The sequence below is a fragment of the Sarcophilus harrisii genome, chromosome 5 (assembly GCF_902635505.1).
Source record: "Sarcophilus harrisii chromosome 5, mSarHar1.11, whole genome shotgun sequence".
NCBI classification, from domain to species: Eukaryota; Metazoa; Chordata; class Mammalia; order Dasyuromorphia; family Dasyuridae; genus Sarcophilus; species Sarcophilus harrisii.
Window position 1 is genome coordinate 57,024,915 of NC_045430.1, and position 18,511 is coordinate 57,043,425.

The 18,511-nt window shown below is 31.9% G+C and overlaps 2 protein-coding genes across 3 annotated transcripts in view; both read right to left on the minus strand.

Annotated features, from left to right (window-relative positions):
• Positions 1-4,861, minus strand: part of TPH2 (tryptophan hydroxylase 2) — a 141,839-nt gene extending 136,978 nt beyond the window's left edge. The window contains exon 1 of the mRNA XM_031938912.1: positions 2,257-4,861. Within this exon, the coding sequence (XP_031794772.1) occupies positions 2,257-2,361 (105 nt within the window). The 5' untranslated portion in view covers positions 2,362-4,861. The remainder of the gene's footprint in view (positions 1-2,256) is intronic.
• Positions 4,862-14,422: 9,561 nt separating this feature from the next.
• Positions 14,423-18,511, minus strand: part of TBC1D15 (TBC1 domain family member 15) — a 105,612-nt gene continuing 101,523 nt past the window's right edge. Inside the window, exons 16-17 of one of the 2 annotated variants that reach the window (XM_023504307.2) lie at positions 16,652-16,738; positions 14,423-15,792 (exon numbers count right to left, since the gene is read on the minus strand). In XM_023504307.2, the coding sequence (XP_023360075.1) occupies positions 15,571-15,792; positions 16,652-16,738 (309 nt within the window). In that variant the 3' untranslated portion in view covers positions 14,423-15,570. The remainder of the gene's footprint in view (positions 15,793-16,651; positions 16,739-18,511) is intronic. The other variant, XM_012550480.3, reaches the window with a different exon arrangement.

Genomic DNA, 18,511 nt, shown 5'->3' on the forward strand with positions numbered 1-18,511 from the left:
TATTGTTGCACAGAATTTCCAAGTGAGAAAACTCTCTCCATCAATGCAGACTGGTAACTTGTGCAATTTGCAGTATTAGAGAGTTGCCTGGGCACAGAGAAGTTAAGTAATTTGCCTAGGATCAAACAAGCAGGATATGTCAGGGGTGGAATTTGAACCAATCTTATTTCTTGGCTAGTTCTCTGTATGCTACATCAGTACTGCTTCTCATTTATAGCAGTTGCTTAATAAGTATTTATTAAATTGACCAAAGGATTTCCCAGGTGAAGACTGAAATTTTCTGATATCAAGCCCAGTACTCTTTCCACGGATATAATATAGTACATGAATTAAACCTGTTACCAAAGTAAATTCAAAAGTATCAAAAATTCATTATTCTTATTTTTTTATTTTTTCCAACATAATTTGAAAGTAAATAACCATTTTATATTCTTCCACCTAACTATGCATATGCCTAAATCAATAAAACCTCCATTTGTAATTTCTGATTCTAATTTTATGCTATATTAACAGGAGATCTAATTGCTATAATGCTGGCAGAATATATCATCTGGGCTCACCTAAATTGTGTCAGTAGTTAACAATTGAAATGGAGGTTAAAATCCAGACATGAAAAAAACTAGATAACTAATCTTTCATGAGCAAATAGAAGCATTTGTGGAACTGAAAGGGATTAAAACTTTATTAGCCATATAAGATACTATAGTATGAGTAGCTGGAATTTATTAATGATAATGATGACAGATTCTTCAGAGTCAGAGTAGAAATAAGGAGAACATGAGGGAATAAAATAACTTACAAATTGCTTTTGACAGATGATGTAAAGTTATTGTAAAATTATGAACTGATGGTGCTCTCATCCAAATGCATACTCACTAAACTTTGACAGTTAAGCAAGAAAAATGCTTCCCTCTCAGCAAATGAAAATATTAAAACATTTACAACATTCTCCTGCATTTTTGTAAGAACTCAAAAATATGTTTGTGGTGGGAAATTCAACAAAAGAGTTTTCTTTTCTCTTCTTCCATCCCTCTCTTTTAAAAATTTTCATATTAGCATATTGTTTTTAATCATCAAAAATTCATAGAAAAAAGATTATTGTTAACTTCATTATTTGTGTTATCAGAAAGTTAGAAATGTGTGACTTTTATGTTTAATAGTGATAGTTTTAATAGTGATAGTCTGTTTAAAACTTTTTAAAACTACAATTTCTCTTCACTTTCTATTTTTTATCACTTCCTATTACTATAATTTTGTTACAGTATTTTCTAAATTTAGTATTTCATTCTTTAGAAATTCTTAATGTAGTTGCTAGCTCCTGTAAACTATCTATGTATTATTAAAATGCAAAAAAGCCACTTACATTTATTTAAAAATTTTTTTAATTGATTTAACTAGCTCATCAAAGCATCATAATTACAATGATAAAATTTACCAACTCATTTAGTAGTAATAATATGTAAGTATAATGAAGTCTTCTAGCTTACCCACAGAGCTAAGATATTCAAACAGATTTTTTTTTCTCCCCACAGAATTAAAAACAGTTGATAAGTTGTGCTATTGCAATAATGAAGTGTCATTATTGCAATATATCAGCAATATTTTCATTGCATGAAGATCTGGATATATTTTCTTTCACTGCAGTTTTCATCTCAAATCAGAAATTGAAAACATTTTACTTTACTCTTTTTTTTTAAACAACTTTAAAACTAAATTGAGGAAAAACATTTTCAAAATGAATCCATCTTTTTTGTTACAGTTTTAAAAAGTTTTAAATCCAAGAATGATTACTGAAAATAATTTTGGAAAAAAATAGAAAACAATAACTGTACTTTAAAATTGCAGAGAGCATGTGTATAAAACAACAATATACTGGTGAAAGTGAAGAAAATCTAACTCTTCCCTGTTCGTCCAAATCAAGAATATCCTTCCTAAATCTAATACACATTTTCCTATGCTAGAGTAAGAAATATTTCCTTACAAATTCTTTCTTTTATTTTCTATAACTTTTTAAAAGATGTTTTCCAAATAATTTTTTTGAAACTAGAATCTAAATTTTAGAAAGGAATCTAGAAAGACATGGAGATATGTTACTTTAGTAAATTGTTGAGTTTTAATTTATTACAGGAGGAGATCTAGAGAGTGTATGTGGTGATATGCACAAGTCTACTAACCCTCAGATAGATATTGTTGGGAACAAGACAGTAAACAGTTTAAGAAATGCTCTTTTGAAAGGGCCAATTCTTTGATACTCACTGTTAAGTCGTCGAGTAGCTGATGCTCTCCAGGCACTGCTGAGTCCAAAGAAAGCCCCCTCCTTGCCCAATATTTACTGGAAAACATCATCATGGCGGGTTGCATGGGGAATCTGTGTAATTTCCTTTCTCTTCAGCAGGGGGAACCAGCGAACTAGTGGCCAAGATTGAGTTTTCAGCTTTAGCGGCAAAGTAGAAGACTATAATATGGGAGGCTAGGGAAGATGAACAGTCACTCCGGGAGCCGTCCAGAGTTGGCGTGCTGAACAAGGAACAGTGAATCTTCTCTCCCTCGGCTCTTTATATGCGTAACTAGGAACTGATGCAAGACTGATTAGACAGAGTCTCATTTCTGGCTGAGATGGCTACAGCCAGATTAAAGACATGCGCCTTTAGATTGTCTTCAACATAGAGATTTTTTTTTTTTTTATTTCACATGACCTTTACTTATATATTGAGCAAACAACATATAAGGAAACTTTCTTTATACAAGAAAACAACTTGGCCTGAGCTTCCTACTCATTTCTCCTCCCAAAAAATATTAAAAGCCCTTAAGCCATCATATTCTATTCTTCCACACATTAACATTTTTATGCCTTAAATGTCTTTTATTATTTTAGTGTGATAGCTCTCATAATAACATACACTCTTTCCCAGTAAATGTTCATTGATGTAAATACAAAGCAGTGTTTTTCATATTCCATACAGAGTAGTTTTATTGCAGAAAAATTGGTGTATTTGAATTAACTACAGGTCAGGTACTATAAGCATGTTAAACAAGTATTCCTCTAAAGCTTGGAAAGAGGAGGGAATGTAAAATGTGAAAGTACCCATATATTAATCATCAATAGTAATAACACTCTCATATTTATAAAGTATATGACTTTTGCACATTTTTCCATAACTGTGTAAGATACATAGTGTAAGTATTGATATCTCCATTTTAGAACTGAGAAATGAAGTTCAAAAGGATTGACTTTTTCCCATAATCTTTCAACTAATAAATAGAAATCAGTCTATTATATCTAACATATGTAATATGTATTATTATTACTACTATTATTTAGCATGTATATCAATATTTGCAAAGGAAGGAAATAAGCATTTATTAGGCACCAACTATATGCCAGGTACTGTGCTTAGGACTTTACAAATATTAATTTATTAAATCCTTGTGATTACAGAGGCGGTCAGTACTATTATTATTTCCTTTTTATTATTGAAGAAACTAAGGAGGATAGGTTAAGTGATCTACCTACAGCTAAAAAGTATCTGAGGATTTGAATCCAGATTTTCCTGACTTCAGGACCAATACTCTATACCATTGTACCACTTAGTCCATTGTGCCACTTAGATGCTGGCTGCAATAGATATAATGTAGTACATTACATATCTGACTCATATGATCTTTTCAAAAACCCTATAAATGCTACAGTTATCTTCATTTTATAGGAGGAGGTAAAAATGAAGATAACTAAGATATAAATGAGCAGTTGTTAAGAAAATAAGTTGCTTTGTTCATATCCTCGGTTGTGGTACCATCTTAGATGCTGAGAGTTACACTAGCTAGACATGATCATCTTCCTCACTTCTTCTCTTCCATTTTCATTCTGAAAGACAAACTAATAACTTGGAAAGTTAAGTTGCTAAGATCTAACCCACAAAGAGCAGAGGAGGACTAATACATTCATTATTGTAGTCTACATTTACTAAAATTACACAAATTTTTTGACAAATTCATCATATTGTTGGTTTTCATTGAGTTTGCAATTAGCTAAAATCTTCCGAATATTTTTATAAGCATTTTTAGGTCATCTCACCTATTCTTTACCTGTGAAACTGATGTTTTAAACTTAAATGCAAAAGTATAATTTGTACCTCTTCAATGAGATCTTTTTTACTCAGGTTCATTGTTCCCAACTGCCAAGATCTTTGTTTTGTTTTTTTTTTTTTTTGTTGTTTTTTTTTTGAGTCTTTATTCTCTTATCCAATATATTTGTCTGTTTCAGGTTTATGTTATCTGAAAATGTGAAATATTTGTCTTCATTCAAGCAATTAAAAACTTTGAACATGATAGAGTTGAGTAGAGGGTTCTCTGAAATGACACTAGAAGCTACTTCCAGATTGACATTCTTAAAAATCAAAACTTTAGGTTCAGTTGCTTAACATTTAACTAACAGTAACATTTCTCCATTTTTTTCTGCAAAAATACCATAAGAGACTTTGACTTTGCTAAGTCCCTTGTTGAAATCAAGATATATTACATATTCATTTATGAATGGATATGGCTAAAGTAACTTTATCAAATAAGAAAGTGAAGATATTTTAGCATGACATTCTTGGTAAATTCAGTTTTAATTCCTAATCCCCATTTTATTTTCAAAGCATTCAAAGCAACTTTGCATATATAATTAATGTAAAAAATCATCTATTCTTATCCTTAAAAATAGAAAATGTTAAATGGATAACAAACATGAAAGCAACTAAGTGGTATATTGGATAGAGAACTAGACTTGGAGACAGGAAGATTTAAATTCCAATCAAATTACTAACTATAATCCCTTCCAAATCATTTAATCTTACTCAGTTTTCTCACATATAAAATGGAGATAGTAATAACACTTACTTCTCAGGATTTTTATAAGAATAAAATGAAATAATGTTTGTAAAAGGCTTAGCACAGTTCCTGGCATATAATAGGTACTATATAAATGGTAATTGTTATTATTACATCAAGGCAAAAAATAGCTAAGAGCAAGTGTAATAAACAGGAATGAATCATTATTTCTAATTCAGAGGTGATTTACCTAGAGTCAACACTTAGAATGTTTTAAAATATTTTGATCACTACATTTTAATATAATAATTGGTTACTTTTGTAATCCTAAACATCTGATTTTATGCATTTAAAAACTTTATTCTGAGGAGGGATCTATAGACTTCATCAACTTCCAGAGGAATCCATAACCCGAAAAGAAGTTAAGAATCCTTGCTATGGTTGCAAGTACCTCTCCTACCTTTCAACAATCAACCAACCAATATACAAGCATCTATCGAGCTTACTATGCACTGGTACTATGTTTTGTTCTGAAAATAGTCTTCATATGTAAATGAACATCATTCATGACAACTATCAAAGATGAAGTTCTATGAACAAGGGAAAAAATTTAAACTACATTTATATAATTTAACTAAAAATGTCTTTTCCTTCCTATCTATTATTTATTGCTATAGGACTAGAGAGTATTTTTAAATAAAGGCAAGATTATGACATTTATTCACAGCCAATACCCTTTTAATATTTCAGAAACTGACATTTTGAAATAAGTTGCAAACCAAAACGAAGAAAGGATAGGAATGGATTCCACATAATTTTCTGACTACATCACAGAAAACATCTAATCAATTTACATCTAAAATTTAGTCAAATTGGGTTGATACCACAATTTGAAATGAATGAATTGGTAAGATGTTGAGATACAGCTATAGACACAGCTGCCCATGATTTATCTTGATAAAATAGTCATATTCTTTGAAGTAGTCAGTCAAATGGTTACTTATTATTGCAATTTGCCCCAAATCTACCATAGCTACTTACTCTTCATCTAAAAACATGACCCCCCCATTTCAATTAACTTCAATCCAATGAGCATTTATTAAGTGTTTAAATTATTAAGTACTTCCAGGCACTGTGCCAAGCACTGAGAAAACAAATACAAGCAAAAGGAAGATGGTATCTGTGCTCAATGTTCTTACATTCTAATGGGGGAAGACAACAATAAAAGAAAATTGAAAAGCAAGGTCTAGAACATGGAAGAAAGGTGGAGAAAAAGTTCCAGAGAGTCAGGACTACAACCTGGAGAATAAAAAAGGAATACATATGGCTAGCCTGGGAACTAACTGCCTTTAAAATGGACACTAAGGGAGGAACAAACCAATCAGAGGAAGGAACTGCAGAAATGGAGAGATCTTCCAGTGTGAGAAAGCTGTTAGGAAATGATATAGAAAGAAGTTCAGAGACATAGCTCTTTTCAACAATGAGGTGATTGAGGCCAATTCCAACAGACTTGTGATGGAGAGAGCTATCTGTATCCAGAAAGAGGACAGTCAGGCTGAATGTGGATCACAACATAGTATTTTCACCTTCTTTGTTGTTGCTTTTTGTTTTTTTTCTCATTTTTTTTTCCTTTTTGATCTGATTTTTCTTGTGCATCATGATAAATGTGGAAATATTTATAGAAGAATTGTATATGTTTAACATACATTAGATTACTTGCTCCTGGAGAAAGGAAAGGAGAAAAATTTGAAACACAAGGTTTTACAAGGATGAATGTTGAAAACTATCTTTGCATATATTTTGAAAATAAAAAGCTATTATTTAAAAAAAAATAATAAGTCCAGAGAGTGAGAAGCAGATAACCAAGAAAAATAAAGACATTTAACTTGTAACCAATTATATTATTTTCTGAACCTACATATAATTCATCTATAAAATGAGAATAAGAATAGCATCTAATAGCATTATCATGAAGACCAAATGAGATAATGTACAGGAAGCGCTATTAAAAAATTATATCATTAGATAAATATTACTTTTGTGAAAACAAGAACAACATAAATGTTATTTATTATAGTTATCAGTAATATATATTTAAGTGAAAGATGTTCAGAAATCATCAACTCATCTTACACATGCTTTAATATTTATAGTCTCTACCACAATTTAAAAAAAAAAAAGGGGATCAATAGCCAAATAATTTATGGTTTACTTGAAGAGAATGAAATTAAACTAAAGAATAGGAAAAGTGATTCATTCAAGTGAAACAAGAGTTAAACTGAGATCAGAACCTCAGGTTACATATCAAAATTAAAATTATACTGCTCAGCAGTCATGACTAACCATGATTCCAGTAGATCCATGATGAAGCATACTATATGTACTGCCTTAAAGAAAAGCCATGAACTCAGGGTGCATATTGAGACATAATTCTTTTTTGGATGTGACCAATGTGAAAATTTTGTTTCACTAATGTATATTTATTACAAGTGATTTGGTTTTCTTTCCTTTTTTTTCTACTGGAGAGGGGAAGGAGACAAAATATATTTTTATTTGAAAAATAAAATTAAAATTTTTAAATAGTATATTGATCAGGCTAGACACCTGCTTAGTATATTGATGAAACTAGAGATTGATTATAAATATGAACCATTCTAGGATTTTATGAACAGGACTGGAAGTGCTTCTAGAAGATCACACAAAATGCATAGTAATCCAATAAGGAGAGATTGTGTGTGATTGTGTTCATGTGGATGAATAAATGGAGTTACTTCAATATTTCAAAGAATCATGATTTTATCAATTTCCATTCCCATAAATCACAACTTCTTTATAACTTAGTACATGGCCTTCAACATTGGCTGAGTTCAAAGATTCATAATTCCATCGCCAGCCTGAATATGAACTTCCTCAACTTAGTTAAATTGGTTCTTAGAGAAGAGACATATCATTACCAAACCTTATCCTAAGTTTTCCTTTATGGCATATTGTGTAACAGCTTGTGCTGGAATAACCTTTACAAACCCAAGGTAACTTCCACACCACAGTGAAAAAATTATTGTAATCTAACCAAGCAATTAAGTCAATCAGTTTGACCATATTTTCCATTTCATTTGATTTAATTGAGGGTGGTGTTGGCATTATGTAGACTTGGGTTGACATTGCATACGATTGTATGATAATTTTTCTAAATGGGACAGTAGTTCAAAACATCTTTATTTAGAGTAACAGTATCCAAAAAATAGGTATAAAAATGTGGATCAGGTAAAGAATCTAATACCTTTCTTTTGCCTAAAGGAGGGAGAGCAAGGAATAAACATTTACAATGTCTATTATGTTCCAGGCACTTTGCTAAGCACTTTTTACAAATATTATCTCACTTGATCTTCGCAATAACCTTGCAAGGGAAGGTTATCATCCCTTCTGTTATTATTCCTTGTCCAAGGTAGATTTGAACTCAGGCCTTGGAATCAATAGGTAGACATGAGTCAACAATTCTAGATTCATAGACTCTTTGAACTGAGGACTATAAATATCATCTAGTATCAATATGGCAAACTATGGCTGAATCTGATCCACCACCTACCTTGGAATGGCCCATGGGATAAAATAGTTCTTACATTTTCAAATACCAACTTTAAGATGTAAGATCCAATGTTAGCTCATTACTATAAAAACAAAAACACAAAGAAGAAAAAACAAAACAAAACAAAACAAAACACACCATTGGCCAGCTTTGACCCAGGGAGCATAATTTGCAGACTCTTGACATAGTTGTTCAGTGTCTTCATTTAAGTGAAAAAACTGAATGCCAGAGAAATTACTTAACTTGCCCCAGACCACATAGCTAATGAAGCCAACATTAGAACCCAACCATCCTCCTCCCAAATCCTCTGTTCTTCCCACATTATATTACTTCAAATTAAAAAGTTCAAACATGAGGATGTTTACTGAAAAACTGTAAAAATGGTTTAGTCATCTTAATTTCGGGAAACATTAGTATTTTGATCCACCTTACAAGAGGTTCCAACCTTTAGACTTGTTTAGACTTTAAGGGTGGGAATAAAAGTTTAACATTAACCATTCTGATATAGTCACTATGGAAATTATGGTATTTGGGGGCCTCAGGAAAGTAAGTCCAAAATATATCATCACAATGAGGCCCCAAGCAAACTTCAATAAGTGTTTTTAAAATGCCTGCACTGGAAATACAACAAAAATTAAATAGTCTGACTTCAAAGAGGTTACATTCTACTGATACTAAAGGTATTATTCTAAAACCTGGCATATGCTAAGTATAATAATAATTGAAAGAAGTGGTAATATATGAATTATTGCATTCTGTGCCTCCAGAGAAGCAGAAGATATCTGGAAAACTAATGCTAAGATATAGAAATCAATTTTAGCACAAAAATTCTATAGAACAAAAACTTTTTTATACTCCCTAGTGTCCAATTTTATACTCAACAATGTAAGAGATATGTGAACATCTTAGCATAAAGCAAAATAAGATTATATAAGGAAGAAAAAAACAATGTGCAAAGATTGAAATAAAGAAATGTGACTTATACTTAACCTGGAGAACCTCATTTTCTAGAAATACTAAAAATAGGGTAGATTCCTATCTTTCTAGTATGTATTAGTAATCTGAATTTAATTAATTAAACCAAGTGACAATTATCCCAATTTAGCTTTATTCACATCAGTCAGGGAGTTGGGGGAGAGAGGGAAAGGAAGGTTGGGAAAAGTAAGGGGACAGAGTCCCACAAAACAGGTTCGAGGACACTGATTCACAATCAGGGTTTGTTAATAACAAGGAATTTTCTAACTCCAAATTAGATAGTTTCCTGAGACCAAGGCTATAATCAAATCAAGATAGTCAAAAGAATGTGCTTTAATGTAAAAGGCCTGGGATATTATTGGCTTTTGTTGGTCACCTGGCTAGATACGGTGACTTATAGCCATGATCTCGCACCAATGTGGCTTTAGCTTGTCCTTGTCAAGGTTAGGCTTTCTAGCCACTATGATCAGTAGATCATAGATGGGAGGAGAGCAGCAGATAGCCCTGAAAACCAGAGATCAAGAAGATTGCAGCTTACCAGCTACATGACCAGAAAAGATATCCACTAGGTTTATAATGAAAAAATATTCAGTCAACAGCAGAGATAGTGATACCCAGTAGAAAGTGGAAGCAGAATGTTCAGTAGTAGATATAGATTAACTATTATTAACTATGCTGATTAACTATGGACACAGATACCTCAGAAGTGTTAAGAGATATGAACTTTACCAGCCACGTACATACACGTGTCATTTCTCTGTGTCTTCCATGCCTATTTCTTTCCCACTTTTTTCTAACCATGCATGCTCCCTGCAGACCCTATCTGAATGTATCTTTCTTACATTTTTTTTGTGTGTATATATATATATATATATATATATATATATATACACACTGCCAACCAGTAGTGTGATGACCAACTGTCCTTTTTTCATGAATTGTACCACTGGCTAGGTGGCAAAATATATCAATAGAGAGTTTGCATGTTACAAATGGGTGCTGACCAACACATGTCTAGGACCTGGGATAGTAGGGCAGGAGAAATAAGGGGTGGGAGGGGGGCCAGGCATTTACTTGGAAAGTTTCTTCCTTCTTGTTGGGCATGCTCATCCTTTAGCTCAGAAGAGTTATCTCCACAAATTAAGCACATTGTGCAAATGTATAGGCAAATAAAAATTAAGCTCAATTCTTTATTTCACAGTGACTTCAATTAATCTGTTAATCTTTTGAAGATTAGGGAGCAAATCATCTTACCTTTCTATTTCTTTTCCCCTTTCCCTTATGCTCCCCCAACCATTTGCCCTTGATGTACTTTGTTTTCTTCACTTAAATTACAATGATCATCTCTTACTGCCGTTACCAATTTGATCCACCTGGTGGATTCTTTATTTACTGACCTATTACAAGTTTTGCTCAAAAGTTTTTCTTATTTATATAAACACAGAGGGAGTGGAAAATAATCCTTTTAAGATTTCTATAGAAGGGCAACAGTAGACATTAGTTGCAAATTAAAAGACAAACAAACTCAGTTAAAGACACTAATGTCTTCCTTAGAAAGGAAAAGAGGGGAGTTGATAGAAGCTCTAATCTTGGCACAATTCTCAGACATTCAGAATAATAATTCTAAATTCTACAATGGCACATTATGGGTGTGCCATTCAAAATCATAGCTCATAAGCATTGACTTTTTTTTTTTAAATCAGCATAACTAAATTAGCTCACACCAAATATTTCAGCACTGCATTGCACCTTCATTCTCTATCTTCCCATTATCTCAGCCTCCAGTGAGCATCTCTTTCACCTAGTCAAAATAAAATCAAATCTAAATAAATAAATTTGAGAAGAGAAGACTCTCAGGATTTCTATCCTTAATTACCTAGTCTTAATCACTAAATGAATATGGCCTCAGTCACCTGTTGAAGACCTCAGCTTAAAAAAGCCAAGTACTCTCACTGCATCCAGGGCCATCTCTAGTTGTACTGATCTATATCTGGCCCCTTAACCCAGGTGGCTCTGGGGGGGAAAGTGAGGCGAATAACCTTGCACAGTCCTCCCTCACTTAAATTCAATTCACTTGCATGCATAGTTTCAACTCCTTGATGACATGGTCTTCTTTAAGAAGGAAGGACAATTTTCATTTCATAAAGCCTTGGCCTCACAAGCAGGATTTTACAGACCAATAATCTCCTGAAATGTCCTATTTATCCTGGGGAACCCTTCCTTTTGTTAGTTGATATTCAATAATTGTTATAATTAGCTTAACTAACTTAAACATGCTTTTTCTTCAAAACTAATTCCTAGAAATATCAATGTATTCTGAAAAGGGAAATTTACTAAATATGATTTAAAATATTTTTTACATAAAATGAAACCAACTAACAATAAGAAAAGTGCTTCCACAATATTCTCTTTGTGTACTTAATGTTTGTATTAGCCTTTTGCTATTAAAAAAAAAATGCAGATTTTAATTCTGCACAATAGGGACATTGACTTGTTTATAGACAGCTGTTTGGAAGACTTTAATATTCTCTTTCCTTCCAAGTCCATAACACAATAGATTTGACTCTAAAACCAAGTTGTCATGCTAAATATCTAAATTAAGCAACCTAAAAAGTACTGAAATTGTTTCTTGTTACCATGGCATCATTTATTGCTCCTAGAGTGAGCATGCTTGCCCTTTCCCAATACAATCTAACAACATAGCTACTAACAATCTGAGTTTCTGCAGGATTGTGCTAACACACCCTGATTTGCTAATAACTAGTTTTTGTCCTTCAAATAATGAGCCTTTTTTGGATTATCACAGCAAAAAGATAAGCAATGTAGTCCAATGAAAAGGAGGTGAACCTGGAATTCAAAGGAAGTAAGTTCAGTTTAGGTAGGCAAATCACTTATCTTAGTTTGTTTTTAAATTGAGGAAATTGGACTTAGATGGCTCCCTCCAGTTCTCAATCAAGATTTTATTAATCAAAACAAGATTTATGTAATCTTAAACTGCTTCCTAGTTTTACATGAATCCTAATTAGAATATAGAACACTGTGTCATACTTTTTATTTTTCTTAGCATAACAAAAAAAAAAAAAAAAAAAAAAAAACAGGTAAGATATCCCATGTTATCAGGATGGTTAAACTAGCTGATAAATTGCTTACTTCAACATTATTACTTTGGGAATGTTTTTTTGTCTCTTTTTGTATCCAAAAATGCTTTAGCACAATGCACTTGGCATAGTCATTTAACAAATAAATTCTTATTGATTGTACGAGTGTTTATGATTCAAAGAAAATAGGTTGGGGGAGGGGGGAGTTCACCTTTTCTTTTCATCTGAAGTGCAACAGGTTGATGATGCTAAATCTTTGCAAGTTTATAGGAAATTTGGAATAATTACCTCCTAATACACAACTCCCTCTAATTTTAGCATATTCTTTAAAGCTGTATCCTGAAGATTAGTTAATATCTGCAAAATGCTTTGGAAATGCTAAGTTTATCAGGGATCAACATCTTTTTAAAAATTCTGTTCAAGGTTTTGGAAGCTAATATTTTTTGTTGTTTTCCGGAAATGGTTTTTCTTAGCTTTCAGTTTTGCTATTTGTGAATACATTTTTACATTGTCTTCAATCCATGTTGAATAGGCTATTTTAAATAGGAAAAATTTGTCATGTCCTTATGGGACAAGTCTATAGACCTTTTGCTCTTAGTGAAAAATTTTCAGCTGTGAAATACATAATATTAAATTATTAAAATGGAGATCCTAGAAGTAAAAAGCACTCTAGACAGATAGTTCAATAAGTAAAAATAGCCTATTTTAGCTCTCTACAATTTTCTAAGCATTTTACCTTAATTGTGGTACCTTTTGTCAAACTTTTTCATAACAGTCCTGTCTAAATCCTTCATATCTAAATGGTGCTTTAAAATTTTCAGAAAAAGTGCTTATTACATAAGCATCATCTTATTTGGTGAAGCAGACAAGAAAGTTGTTATTCTCTTATTTCTTAATGAAAAGACTGGGAGTCATATTTGGCTAGCTAAAGAAGTTAGGATTGAACTAGAAGCTAATTTTCTAGTTTCTAATCTGGGATTCTTTTCATTTTGCCATTCAGACTCTTTTAAGCATATGCTTGTATATCACAGTTAGTTGAAAACTCTAAAGACCATTCCCAAAGGATAACTCAGGACTCAGCATCTGACTGAATTTTGTTTTGTCTATGTAGTTCAAAATATTTACTCTCCATTTTGCTTTTTGCTGTGTTGATGTAGTTTTGGTCAGAGCCAGTAAAAAAATTTTAATAATATTTTTATGTGAAAAATGATAGCATATTTAGTTTAAATGGTTTTTTAAAAGTTAAATTTTTAAAGTGTCTAATTTTACTGTTCAACTTGCAAAGTGTATATACAGTAATAAAAATCAAAGTAAATGGCAAACTGCACAGGAAGCTCTTCCATTCACTCATCCCATTTCCCATCATCCTTTGCTCCAGAAAAGGCTAACATTTAGGCAGGAAGAACAAGAAGGGCATCATGATGTTCTAGTAATTTCCTGGATAACAGGAAATGAAAGACTGGAGATGTTGAGCTTTAGATTAGTTTACTTTTTCTCTGAATAGCCTTATTCATTATTAACAGATAAAAGATAACACATGTAATATTAAAAGCTAAAATACAATGGTTCCACTGTAATGATTTTCAACATCTATTGGACTAGAGAAGAAAGTTTGCTTAGCTTCCCCAACTTCCTGAAATAATCCATCTTCTGCTCATTTTAGTACTATGTTAATTTTTTTCTTTTTATATTGTGAACATCAGGTTCAAGAAGATATCTTGAAGGACTAGATAATAATCTTCTTTGTAGCCAACAGCACTGCCTGTTCTAGATCTGTGATCAAAAATTTGTTTTTATGTATGGGCAAATTTCTATCTCATTTCCACAATTCATTCAAATAATTATTTCAAGTATATAAAATCTAAGATATACTGAAGTCCAATTTGGACTTTCTTTTTTCCTCTACACTTAACAAGAGACTTTCCCCTTAAGTGTGATTTAATTGAAAACACTAAATCAACTTCAGGTTTATTTCATAATATGTACAGTAGTTAACAAATTACAATACAGTGAATTATTTATGTTAATTCCACGTAACTTTAAGAAGTCATGCAGTACATAGTGTGGTTTAAACAAACAACCTTTGTCATATACAAAAAATGCATTATTATGAGAAATGTGATCACTATCTTTGTAATTTTACAAATATTTTAAGGTTTCTTTTCAGGAGTCTTCATAAAAATTTAAAGAGTTTACTAATCAGTTAATGCATTATTAGGAAAGAATAAACATTATTAGTAAAGTCAGATTACTAACAATTTTAAAATTACTCTAGGAAGAGGATTCAATGCATTTTCATGAAATAAATCTTTAGTTAAGAAAATAGTTTTGAAAAAAGAATTCAAAATGAAGATATGCATTACTTTAGTCAAATTTGTACAAATCAAGTCAAATTTATTATGCTGAATAATGAAAATATGCCTATCCTTTTAATGCTTATAAATAAGTGTTCATATAGGTAGTATATAGTGAAAAGATGTTAACATGTAAAAATATACTGTTATTCCACATGTAGGAAAAACAGAGCATTTTGTGGGCCTCAAATTGAATTTTAAAATGTCCAATTCAAATCTACATTCAATCAGCACAAATACTTAAGCAGAGCATTTTTTTGTAAACAGTTAAGAAACAAATCCCTTTTTGTTGCTTTGTTTTGGTTTGTTTTTTTTTTTGTCAAATCATCTCTACTAGTAAATAAACTACTTTTCAACTTGGCTGCAGGCTACAATTTTAATTCCATCAAATACAAAAACCACTAAGACTTCTGGTAAACAAAGTAAATGCTTTTAAAAGTGCATAATTTTCAACTCATCCACTTAAAATATTATGCAATTCCAGTTTATCAGCAAGAAAAAAAATGCATTTCGCTATAAAAATATTAAGGAATGTTATTGAAAAGAAAAGGCTATTTGGTAGAATTGACTACAAAAATAATTAGTTTAAATCTTTGTAAAGCTTTAATGCAAGAACATCACAGTACACTTTCTTTCCAAAAACCTTAAAGCATAATCAACTCCAAATTATAAATATCTACTTTTCAAGTACTTGAAAAAGAATTGCAGCAAAATGTCTCTTGAATAATTAAGTAAAGAAGACTGATCATGCAGGTGTTAATCTGCTGACACTTTGTGACATCCCTAACTGCCTCATGTTGTCATCTTTGGTTCCGCTGGTAGCAATTAAAGGCAAGGAGTTATTCTGAAATGCAGGTGTAGAACAACTAATCACACCAACATTTTCATCTTCCCCAGTATCTGAATCTGGTGTTGTAATTTCACTGTTCTGGAGTCCCAAAATTTCGCAGACTGCTTGAGGCAATTCCTAGATAGAAAACAAATAATTAAAGAGTCATATGAATAAGAAGAAAATCCTAAAAGCATTTTTTTTGGCAGTGTTTAAAAAAAGCTTATTTGGGGCAGCTAGGTGGCACAGTGGATAGAGCACCAGCATTGAAGTCAGGAGTACCTGAGTTCAAATCTGGCCTCAGACACTTAACACTTCCTAGCTGTGTGACCCTGGGCAAGTCACTTACCCCCAATTGCTTCAAAAAAAAAAAGGCTTATTTTATTCAAAGTTTCTTTAACAGGCTGTCTTATTTACCTACTGAAATTGGTGTTTAAATCCTTAAAGTTATTGGATTTATAATTCATTTTACAAAGTAAAACTACTTTTTTTATTTTCTAAAAAAGCAAAATTAATACTAAGGTTGAGTTCAAACCAAATCATTACTCTGTATTATATTTTTGTCTAGTGTATTTCTTACAAGGATTATTGTTTTATCATAGTTTTACAAGTTCAATTATTAAAATTTAATAGACAAACCAAAATACTATTCATTTAATTATTGCTGAACATCACCTCTATTGTTTGCTACTGCAAACTTAACAGAATGTCCTAGTCTGCATTTATTAATTCAACTGGCTAATTTATCAAGGTTAAATTTGGTACCCTCTCAAGTCCTCTTAAGTGTTTTCAGTAAAGTTTGCTATATTATCTTAGTATATGATACTTCCTAAATGGGAAAAGTTTTCAATTAAGGAATATAAACCCATAATAATACCAAAAAGCTGGCTAGTATTTTCTTGGCATTCCTAAAACTATCATTTACCTCCAATAAGGAATAATTCCTCTTGCTATACATCTCAAATTCTTCCAAATTCTTAAAATTACTATGCCATACCTTGCATTTGGTCATCTGTATTGAAATTGCTTCTGCCTTGCATAATATATCTTCCACATCAATTTTCATAGACAATTCATTGATATGCTAAAATGAATTCAGAAATCCGAAATCGGACATTAGACAGAAATTAGACATTCATGCTACCATGTAAATGTTGCCAGTTCTACTTCAATGATGAATTTTACCATCCAAGTATTCACATTATACAAACAAAAAAACACAATATTCTCTCCACCAAAATGCTTAAACTTTCTATCCTAAAGAATAGCATTTAAGTTTATGGAATAAGTTTAGTAACTGTACAATGTTACTGTACAACTGTACAAAGAAAAAAAAGTTTATCTCATTTAGATAAATTTTATATCCCCTTGTTAAACATAATTTTCTCTTTGAGTAAGAAAAAAATGATTAGTACATATCTGTTTTATTTTCTCATCTAAGTCTAGAACCACCGCAGTGATTAAAATACAGGTTTAATTTCTAAAATAAAATCTTTTTGAAATGAAAAATATACAGGCAGACACTAATAAGTAATTACTTCCCATCACTATCCTGTTTTGCAAACAAAGAATATGTGGAGTCCAAAACTTCCAAGTAGGCTGAGAATGGGTCACTTTCACTTGTCTTCTTTAGATCAACCATTATTAAAACACCTCCTTTGAGGGGCAGCTTGGTGGCATGATGTATAGAGCCCTGAAGTCAGGAGGACCTGAGTTCAAATCTGGTCTCATTCGCTTAACACTTCCTAGCTGTGTGACCCTGGGCAAGTCACTTAACCCCAATTGCCTTAGCAAAAAAAAAAAAAAAAAAAAAACAAGCAAACAAACAAAAAAGCAACCTCCTTTGTTCGAGGTGATCCTTTAGACTCTAGAAATTCCATTTCAAATACTTCAATAGTCAAGGCATATATGTGCTCTATATTCCACTGAAGGGACACAATATACACAGAAAAGGACAGGTAAAAAAAAGCCACCGAGGAGTTAAAGAACAATAACAATAAGAAAAAGCCTTCATGGAAGAGCTGAAAGCTAAGTTAAGCCTCAGAGGATGTGAGAGATGAAGCTGCAGAAGAATTAAGAGTCTGGAGAAGACATAGGTCAAGTTTATTTGCAAAGCACAAAGGTGGGAAGGGGAATATCGAAGAATGTTAATTCAACAGTCTGGTTTGATGAAGTGTACAGCATAAAGGAACAGCATGAAACTTTTTAGACACAAACAAGGTGCCTTGTTTTGATTTTGCTTGAATTTTTTTTTTTCTTTTCAATGGGAGTAAGAGTGGGAGAAAAAATAAATGCTTTGATTGGAAAAAAGAGAACAGAAAAATGAGGTTGGTTCAAGATAGATTCTAAAGACTTTTAATGTTAGGCTAAGGAAATTTTATACAGGGTACTCCAAAAATCTTAGTGCAATTTAAGCTATTAAAATTTAAGCCATAACGTCCTACATCACACTCAAGCCAATAAAGAACAACAAAAAGTTTCTGAACATGTGAGTGATGTGGTTAAAGCTTTTTTTTTTTTTTGCTGAGGCAATTGGGATTAAATGACTTGGCCAGGATCACACAGCCAGGAAGTGTTAAGTGTCTGAAGAAAGCTATGAACTCAAGTCCTCCTGACTTCAGGGCTGGTGCTCTATGCACTACATCAACAATCTGCCCCTAGAGCTATTTTTTATAAGTAGTTTGAGATAACAGAGTTATCTCAAATATCAAATATCAAATATCATGAATGAGAAAGAATAAAGTATCGTTATGGGAGTCAAGGCTGCTGAACCAGGAAGGTGAAATGCTGGAGAAGACATCAAAATAAATATTAAAATCCCACAAAAATGAAGAGACTGAGAGATATCTTGGAAAAA